The sequence below is a fragment of the Bombus vosnesenskii genome, unplaced genomic scaffold, assembly GCF_011952255.1.
Source record: "Bombus vosnesenskii isolate JDL3184/JDL3185 unplaced genomic scaffold, Bvos_JDL3184-5_v1.1 scf7180000013479, whole genome shotgun sequence".
In the NCBI taxonomy this organism is placed as follows: domain Eukaryota; kingdom Metazoa; phylum Arthropoda; class Insecta; order Hymenoptera; family Apidae; genus Bombus; species Bombus vosnesenskii.
In genome coordinates this window covers 5,949-17,234 of record NW_022883076.1, presented here as the reverse complement: position 1 = coordinate 17,234, position 11,286 = coordinate 5,949, and the positions used below count along the sequence as shown (strand labels likewise).

Genomic DNA, 11,286 nt, shown 5'->3' with positions numbered 1-11,286 from the left:
AATCTTGTATATTCGCGTAAATATAATCTCTGTTGTGTAAAACGATGGCTAATTCAAACGAAGAATCGTTGTTACGCCGGGCGACTCTCTGCCTGGCCCAGGTCACACACCGCGGGCCAGACGGACACCAGATGCCCGCTCTTCCGTACGGCGTACTCTCAATAGCCTTAAGCACCCGTCATACACCCGAGTCACTTGCCTGCTAAAGTCCTTCAGACCCAACAAATGTCTTTTCTATGTCAGTTTCCAAAGACTATTGTTTACTACGGCTTGACACGGGAAAGTTAGCTTTTCTCACGTACGATGCTTCCTACCAGCAACTTTCTATCGAGGGCGGTTAAGGCCCTTCTTAGTCCTCCAACCTTCGTTTGTCCAATCCGAGGCAATGTATACTGGCCTCACCTCCTGACCTACAATGTCATGAACAAATCCGATGATTCCGTGCGCTAGACACACCCATCACTAGCTTTCCTCCGACACAGCATCGTCACTCAACTTCACTTCTTCTACATCGTTGGAAAAGTCAACTACTAAGTAGTAACGCTAATGCCTATCGGGGCAGTCTAAGCATAACGCGAGAGTCGGTCTCGGTATTGTCGAGCATACATTTCCTCTGCTAAATATCTTATAGTGCTACGTCCATTAATACATTAAATCAAATTATAAGAGCCCTGCTCTAACGTACATATCTATCTTATCTTCGTGCGGTAAGTGATTATCTATCTATGCTCACCAGTGTAATCTAAGTGTTGGAAATATATAATTAATAATTCTGTGAATCATAGTGTTATACAAACTCAATCACCCCTATTATCTCAACGGAAATCAGGGGATCGATCAAGTCGAGGTGTCGATTGTTATAATCGTAATGCGAATTTACGACTCCCGTTGACGTCTCCCCTAGGGACTACGTCTCCCCGCGATTGGTCGAACAAACAATAGTTACGAGCCTTAAATTCTAATTTTCACCCGATTAAATTTCGGGTTTACATTAGAATTAGAGTTAGGGGCGTGACACTAATCTTCATTTGGATTACACATTGTCGTTATGCAATAGAGAAGACATTGACTGGTGCAAATGCGATTACCATAGAACCGGACAAGTAACCGTGGTAATGAGATACTCGAGAGACTAATGACAATGATCCTAGGATCAATAAAGAATCCGCGGACAATGGGACGGTAGTCGTACGCACTCGCAAAAATCTAAGTCGGATTCTGTGTTAATATTCGCTGACCGTAAGGAGTAAATCCTTTTTGTCGATGAGACCGCAATAGAGAATGACTTTCCGTCCCGGTGATACCTCAGAGGAAACCTATGATGGGGCGTGTCTAAGGACACGAGTTCATCGGATTCGTCGGGGATATCCTACGTTCGGAAAGTAAGGGAAATTGACGTTGCTGCTAATTGGCCAATCTCCATACCGGTAGTTAGAAAAGGATGCTAGCTGCCCTTGAGGGAGGGTTGCTAGTGGGAGACGTCGTTCGTGGAAAAATAGGTCTCTCCTGTCTTCCCGTAACTGGGACAAAGACTGTGTATCTGTTGAAGGATTTTAGGTAACTAGATATGAGTGTTTATGACGGCCCTCGTGCTAGTCGATCACGTACTGTGGAGACGCGTCAACATCTGGTAAACATCCTGCCCGGAGAATAGGATCCGCGTGTGGCAAGCTACGGGACAGAAACCGTTGGAATGTTTACTGCCAAGTGCCGCTACGAATCTTTCTTTTAAGGAGTGCTATAGGATTACTCAATGCCTTTGTTAGATGGAGAGTTCGTCCCGTTGACCGCGGCCACGTTCGGCGACTAATTGTCGAATTGAGCCCAAGCCCATTGTCACAAGACTTAAACAAATACAATTGGTTAGAATGACGGCAAATCGTTTAGTTACAACTGTAGATTTGAATTACAATGTTTCTATGGATATTCCCGAGGTTTCAGAGGGAAGGCACCGGTGAAACCTTATCTCCGACAAGTATAATTTTATAACGTATTACGTTAGATAGAATAACGTAATAACGTATTACGTTATATAGTATAACGTTATACCGATTTACCTTATATAGAGTAACGTTATAACGCATGACGTTCCGCAGAATAACGTTACGACGTATTACGTTATATCGAATAACGTAATAACGTATTACGTTATATACTATAACGTTATAACGTATTACGTTATATGGTATAACGTTATACCGTATTACGTTATATAGTGTAACGTTATAACGGATGGCGTTCCGCAGAATAACGTTATGAGGTATTACGTTATATGGTTTAACGTTATAACCTATTACGTTTTATAGAATAACGTTATAACGTATTACGTTTTATAGTATAAAGTTATAACGTATTAAGATATACAGTATAACGTAATAACGTATTACGTTTTATAGTATAAAGTTATAACGTATTACGCTATATAGTGTAACGTTATAACGTATGACGTTATATAGTATAACCTTATATCGTATTACGTTATATACTATAACGTTATATGCCTTAACTTTATGACGTATTACGTTTTATAGTATAACGTTATAACGTATTGCATTTTATAGAATAACGTTATAACGTATTACATTATATGGTATAACGTTATACCGTATTACGTTATATAGTATAACGTTACAACGGATGACGTTACATAGAATAACGTTATAACGTATTACGTTATATGGTATAACGTTATAACGTATTACGTTATATAGTATAACGCTATATGGTATAACGTTATAATGTATTACGTTTTATAGTATAACGTTTTTGACGTATTACGTTAGATAGGATAACGTAATAACGTATTACGTTATATAGTATAACGGTATAACGTATTACATTATATAATGTAACGTTATAACGTATGAAGTTCCGCAGAATAACGTTATAACGTATTACGTTATACAGTACAACTTTATAACGTATTACGTTATGTAGAATAACATAATACCGCATTAGTTTATATAGTATAACGTTATAACTTATTACGCTATGTAGTATAATTTTATAACGTATTACGTTATATAGTATAATTTTATAACGTATTACGTTAGATAGAATAACGTAATAACGTATTACGTTATATAGTATAACGTTACACGGTATTACGTTATACAGTATAACGTTATAACGTATGACATTACATAGAATTAAGTTATAACGTATTACGTTATATAGAATAACGTCGTAACGTATTACGTTATATAGTATAACGTTATAACTTATTACGCTATGTAGTATAATTTTATAATGTATTACGTTATATAGAAAAACGTAATAACGTATTACGTTATACAGTATAACGTTATATCGTATTACGTCATATAGTATAATTTTATAACGTATTAGGTTATATAGGTATAACGTTATATCGTATAACATTATATAGAGTAACGTTATAACGCATGTCGTTCCGCAGAATAACGTTATAACGTATTACGTTATAACGTATTACGTTATATAGTATAACGTTACACCGTATTACGTTATACATTATAACTTTATAACTTATGACATTACATAGAATTAAGTTATAACGTATTACGTTATATGGTATAACGTTGTAATGTATTACGTTATATAGTATAACGCTATATGGTATAATGTTATAACGTATTACGTTTTATAGTATAACTTCATATCGTATTACGTTAGATAGAATAACGTAATAACGTATTACGTTATACAGTATAACGTTATAACGTATGACATTACATAGAATTAAGTTATAACGTATTACGTTGCGCAGAATAACGTTGCAACTTATTATGTTATACAGTATAACTTTATAACGTATTACGTTATATAGTACAATTTTATAACGTATTACGTTATATAGGTATAACGTTATACCGTATTACATTATATAGAGTAACGTTATAACGCATGACGTTCCGCAGAATAACGTCATAACTTATTACATTATTCAGTATAACTTTAAAGCGTATTGCGTTATGAAGAATAACGTAATAACGTATTACGTTATATAGTATAACGTTATAACGTACTACGTTATATAGTATAACGTTACACCGTATTACGTTATACAGTATAACGTTATAACGTATGACATTGCATAGAATTAAGTTATAACGTACTACGTTAGATAGAATAACGTAATAACGTATTACGTTATATAGTATAACGTTATACCGTATTACATTATATAGTGTAACGTTATAACTTATGACGTTCCACAGAATAACGTTATAACGTATTACGATATATGGTATAACGTTATAACGTACTGCATTTTATAGAATAACGTTATAACGTATTAAATTATACAGTATAACGTTATAACGTGTTACGTTATATAGTATAACGTTATATCGTATTACATTATATAGTGTAACGTTATAACGTATGACGCTCCACAGAATAACGATATAACGTATTACGATATATGGTATAAAGTTATAACGTATTACGTTTTATGGAATAACGTTCTAACGTATTACGTTGTATAGTATAACGTTATAACGTATTACGATATATACAATAACGTTATATGCTTTAACTTTATGACGTATTACTTTTTATAGTATAAAGTTATAACGTATTACGTTATGTATTATAACTTTATAACGTATTACGTTTTATAGTATAATGTTATAACGTATTACGTTATATAGTATAACGTAATAACGTATTACGTTATATAGTATAACTTTATGACGTATTACATTAGATAGTATAACGTTATAACGTATTACGTTAGGTAGTATAACGTTATAACGTGTTACGTTATATGGTATAATTTTATAACGTATTACGTTAAGTAGTAAATCATTATAACGTATTACGTTATATAGTATAACGCCATATGGTATAACGTAATGACGTATTACGTTTTATAGTATAACTTTATAACGTATTACGTTAGATAGAATAACGTAATAACGTATTACGTTATATAGTATATCGTTATAACGTATGACGTTCCGCAGAATAATGTTATAACGTATTACGTTATACAGTATAACTTTTTAACGTACTAAGTTATGTAGAATAACATAATAACGTATTAGTTCATATAGTATAACGTTATAACTTATTACGCTATGTAGTATAATTTTATAACGTATTACGTTATATAGTACAATTTTATAACGAATTACGTTAGATAGAATAACGTAATAACGTATTACGTTATATGGTATAACGCTATAACGTATTACGTTCTATAGTATAACGCTATATGGTATAACGTTATAACTTATTACGTTTTATAGTATAACTTCATATCGTATTACGTTAGGTAGAATAACGTAATAACGTATTACGTTATATGGTATAATGTTATAACGTATTACGTTAGGCAGTGTAACAATATGACGTACTACGTTATAGAGTATATCGTTATAACTTATTACGCTATATAGTATAATTTTATAACGTATTACCTTATACAGAACAACGTAATAACGTATTACGTTATATAGTATAACGTTACACCGTATTACGTTATACAGTATAACGTTATAACTTATGCCATTACTTAGAATTAAGTTATAACGTATTACGGTATATAGTATAGCGTTATAACTTAGTACGCTATATAGTATAATTTTATAACGTATTACGTTATACAGAACAACGTAATAACGTATTACGTTATATAGTATAACGTTATAACGTATTACGTTATATAGTATAATTTTATAACGTACTACGTTGGATAGAATATCGTAATAACGTATTACATTATAGAGTATAACATTACACCGTATTACGTAATACAGTATAACGTTATAACGTATGACATTACATAGAGTTATGTTATAACGTATTACGTTATATGGTATAACGTTATAACGTATTACGTTCTATAGTATAACGCAATATGGCATAACGTTATAACGTATTACGATTTGTAGTATAGCTTTATAACGTATTACGTTAGATAGAATAACGTAACGTACACAAGTATAGCATAATTCTTTTGTAACGTATGACATTACATAGAATTCAGTTATAACGTATTACGTTATACAGTATAACGTTATGACGTATTACGTTCTATAGTATAACGCTATATGGTATAACGTTATAACGTATTACATTATATAGTGTAACGTTATAACGTTCGACGTTCCGCAGAATAACGTTATAACGTATTACGTTATGTGGTATATCGTTATAACGTATTACGTTTTATAGTATAACTTTATATCGTATTACGTTAGATAGAATAACGTAATAACGTATTACGTTATATAGTATAATTTTATGTCGTATTACGTTAGATAGAATAACGTTATAACGTAAGACATTACATAGAATTAAGTTATAACGTATTACGTTATACAGTATAACTTAATAACTTATTACGTTATATAGAATAACGTCGTAACGTATTACGTTATATAGTATAACGTTATAACTTATTACGCTATGTAGTATAATTTTATAATGTATTACGTTATATAGAAAAACGTAATAACGTATTACGTTATATAGTATAACGTTATATCGTATTACGTCATATAGTATAATTTTATAACGTATTAGGTTATATAGGTATAACGTTATATCGTATAACATTATATAGAGTAACGTTATAACGCATGTCGTTCCGCAGAAAAACGTTATAACGTATTACGTTATATAGTATAACGCTATATGGTATAACGTTATAACGTATTACGTTATATGGTATAACGATATAACATAGTAAGTTATATAGTATAACGCTATAGGGTATAACGTTATAACGTATTATGTTTTATATAATAGCTTTGTAACGTATTACGATATACAGAACAACGTAATAACGTATTACGTTATAACGTATTACGTTATATAGTATAACGTTACACCGTATTACGTTATACATTATAACGTTATAACTTATGACATTACATAGAATGAAGTTATAACGTATTACGTTATATGGTATAACGTTATAACGTATTACGTTATATAGTATAACGTTATAAATTATTACGCTATGTAGTATAATTTTATAATGTATTACGTTATATAGAAAAACGTAATAACGTATTGCGTTATATAGTATAACGTTACACCGTATTACGTTATGCAGTATAACGTTATAACTTATGACATTACATAGAATTAAGCTATAACGTATTACGTTATATGGTATAACGTTATAATGTATTACGTTATATAGTATAACGCTATATGGTATAATGTTATAACGTATTACGTTTTATAGTATAACTTCATATCGTATTACGTTAGATAGAATAACGTAATAACGTATTACGTTATACAGTATAACGTTATAACGTATGACATTACATAGAATTAAGTTATAACGTATTACGTTGCGCAGAATAACGTTGCAACTTATTATGTTATACAGTATAACTTTATAACGTATTGCGTTATATAGTACAATTTTATAACGTATTATGTTATATAGGTATAACGTTATACCGTATTACATTATATAGAGTAACGTTATAACGCATGACGTTCCGCAGAATAACGTTATAACTTATTACATTATTCAGTATAACTTTAAAGCGTATTGCGTTATGAAGAATAACGTAATAACGTATTACGTTATATAGTATAACGTTATACCGTATTACATTATATAGTGTAACGTTATAACTTATGAAGTGCCACAGAATAACGTTATAACGTATTACGATATATGGTATAACGTTATAACGTACTGCATTTTATAGAATAACGTTATAACGTATTAAATTATACAGTATAACGTTATAACGTGTTACGTTATATAGTATAACGTTATATCGTAGTACATTATATAGTGTAACGTTATAACGTATGACGCTCCACAGAATAACGTTATAACGTATTACGATATATGGTATAAAGTTATAACGTATTACGTTTTATGGAATAACGTTCTAACGTATTACGTTGTATAGTATAACGTTATAACGTATTACGATATATACAATAACGTTATATGCTTTAACTTTATGACGTATTACTTTTTATAGTATAACGTTATAACGTATTACGTTATGTATTATAACTTTATAACGTATTACGTTTTATAGTATAATGTTATAACGTATTACGTTATATAGTATAACGTAATAACGTATTACGTTATATAGTATAACTTTATGACGTATTACATTAGATAGTATAACGTTATAACGTATTACGTTAGGTAGTATAACGTTATAACGTGTTACGTTATATGGTATAATTTTATAACGTATTACTTTAAGTAGTGAATCATTATAACGTATTACGTTATATAGTATAACGCCATATGGTATAACGTAATAACGTATTACGTTTTATAGTATAACTTTATAACGTATTACGTTAGATAGAATAACGTAATAACGTATTACGTTATATAGTATAACGTTCTAACGTATTACGTTATATAGTATAGCGTTATGTTTACATGGGGATAAGTTATAACATTATTATCGGGTATAACCGTTATAACGTATTACGTTCTATGGTATAACCTTAATAATGGCATAACGTTATAACGTATTACGATATATGGTATAAAGTTATAACGTATTACGTTTTATGGAATAACGTTCTAACATTTTGCATTGTATAGTATAACGTTATAACGTATTACGTTATATACTATAACGTTATATGCTTTAACTTTATGACGTATTACGTTTTATAGTATAAAGTTATAACGTATTACGTTATATAGTGTAACTTTATAACGTATTACGTTTTATAGTACAAAGTTATAACGTATTACGTTATATAGTATAACGTAATAACGTATTACGTTATATAGCATAACATTATGACGTATTACGTTAGATAGAATAACGTAGTAACGTATTATGTTTTATGGTATGACGTTATAACGTATTACGTTATATGGTATAACGTTATAACGTATTACGTTTTATAGAATAACGTTATAACGTATTACGTTAGGTAATTTGGACGAAAAACTTACATCCGGCGGAAGCGTTGCCATACCGGAAACGATCTCTCTCACGCTGCTGAAATCGCAATTTGGCACCATTGGATGCTTCGCAAGACCAACTAAAACTGGAGGGACCAATGGTGTATGCGTAATTCTGTATTTTTCTACAGAACTGATTACTGCACCGCACCTTATTGCCGTATTCATCATTCCGAACGCATAACCGTGGAATAATGGCAAGAAAACTAGTATTCGGTCTCCACGTCGAATATCCATTGATTCTGGGGCACTTCGATTAAGAACAAATGCAATTGAATCGAATATTTATAATTTCAACTAGAATGATAAGAGTTAAGAAGCACAACAATAGAGAAAATATTATATAGTTGATTTGAATAAAGAATGGTTTGTTAATCATATAAAACGAATAATATATATTTAAATTTAGCATAAATGAAAAATAAATCTCGAAATATATGTGTGGTCTTAGATCAACCGGGTACATTGTGTATATTAATTTAATATATTTACCTTAGAGTTTGGATGAAAAGTAACAAATTTCGATGAGACAACATTACTCCTTTTGGAATTCCTGTTGTACCGCTAGAACATAAAATAGCTGCCATTCTTTTCCTGTTATGATCTATCTGCACCGGTGAAGACGCATAGAGATCCGTGATACTTTGATATTTTTCCAAAACCTTGTCTCAGGTTATTATATTTCCATCAAGAGGTTTATCATCCAATTCGATTAATTTCATATTCCAGCTTACAGTAGATGCAATTTTCGCCAAAATGTTTTCAGTGCGTCGCGATACAAACAACACCCGTGGCTGATAAATTTCCAGCATGTGCGTAAATTCTCCTACGTAAAAAATTGCATTAGATATGATTAAATAACGCATATGCTGCATGGCGTAACTTAACCACTCCGCGTAACAAGGTGACAGTTTTACAAAAGATCTAGAAATATTCGAAAAGCCTTACAAAAGCTTTTTCCGATATCCGTCTCCGCAAGGAGAGGCTGAAACAACTTTCTTTGAAATAACATATTTTTCGTAGAATGTTTACTCTGAGAAGATATTCGGAGTAGTTAAATACAATTTAATCGTATACGATTAAAAATTAGTATTGTTTGTATCTCTAAAAGGTGACGGAGTAACGCATATTGAGAATATAAGTGATTATTAATTTCCGCATCTATATACACAATATTTAACAATTTAATATTAACAATTATTGTTTACACTACATTATAAAACTTGGTGTTAGAGTAAGTACTGTTTCTAGACTTTTATTGTTAATTCTGCAAATGTAATATAAATAAATTTAGTCTTTAATTAAAGTATCTAATTTATGATCTCTGTTTCTAGTAGTTGTAAAATTCTATAATAAACTCGAGGCAAATAATAAAGTCGAGGCTCGATTTCATTAACTTATATATGGCATAATCAGTGGAGTTATCAGAAACATGCAAGTTTCCAAAAAAGAAGAGCAAATTTTTCTTTCCACTTTTTACGTTCTGCCTTCCTTAAATTTCTATAATATTAAACACTTTTAATTAAATTAATTTCTTTGTTATTATAAAATAATTCGTAAAAGCTGCTTGGAGAATATCTTACTTTCTGTATATGCTGGATTCAACGGTGCAAATGTAGCTCCGATAAATAACGTGCTACATATCGATACCACGTAATGTGGATGGTTTTCAGCTGCAACGGAGATTCTGTCTTCCACCTTGATTCCATAATTTCTCAAAGCAACAGATAATATTGTGCTTTTTTCGAGAATATCCTTGCATGTGTAGTGTTTACCAGTTTGAATATCTACCTGATATAGTAACATGCAAGTATTACAATATAAAACATAGTAATCAAAATGAATCATTTGTATTGTCGTTTCTTGCTCTTTTTATATAAAAAAATCTATCTTGTTTAAATTGAGACTGTTGATTACTCTGACAATGTACATGCTAATACAGCCATCTGTAATCGCAATATGCGGGTCGCTTATCTAGAACGAAACGTACCAGGTCGTTAATTATTCGTTGCAACGGTAGTGTCAAGTATTCCATCCGTAAGAAAAGCTTATTTTCTGACGAAAATTAGAAGGACTGTAATGTCTAATTCAAAATCAGTACAATCACGAGTCTACCTCAGCTTTTTAACTTTTAATAAAATCTCTGATATGGACGTCAGGAAATGATAAAACGAATGACCTGCGACTGATTTGCTTCACTGCATCTTATATCAATTTATATTTTGTCTCGTTTATATTCTGCGGCAATCGTTCTTGTTTCTCACAGCTCAGCCATTCTGTAACGATGAACCGTTGTAACATTCGCAGTGTTTCAGTGTAAACTGTTTGATTGTTCCGATTTAAAATGATGGCGCTGTAAAGAAGGTTATACGCTT

At 31.0% G+C, this 11,286-nt stretch overlaps 1 protein-coding gene across 1 annotated transcript; it reads right to left on the bottom strand.

Annotated features, from left to right (window-relative positions):
• Positions 1 to 9,579: 9,579 nt before the first annotated feature.
• LOC117238373 (luciferin 4-monooxygenase-like) lies at positions 9,580 to 10,767 on the bottom strand. The gene is made up of 2 exons (XM_033503224.1): positions 10,495 to 10,767; positions 9,580 to 9,737 (listed from the first exon to the last, which is right to left on the bottom strand). The coding sequence occupies exons 1-2, from the start codon at positions 10,757 to 10,759 to the stop codon at positions 9,580 to 9,582; spliced, it is 423 nt and encodes a 140-aa protein (XP_033359115.1). The 5' UTR covers positions 10,760 to 10,767.
• Between the last annotated feature and the right edge of the window lie 519 nt (positions 10,768 to 11,286).

Excerpts from the sequence above, each read along its gene's own strand:
- LOC117238373 (XM_033503224.1), bottom strand. The coding sequence starts at position 10,759 with ATGATTCATTTTGATTACTATGTTTTATATTGTAATACTTGCATGTTA. Across the intron at positions 9,738-10,494 it reads GAATCCAGCATATACAGAAA|GAGAATTTACGCACATGCTG; the intron begins GTAAGATATTCT and ends TTTTTTACGTAG.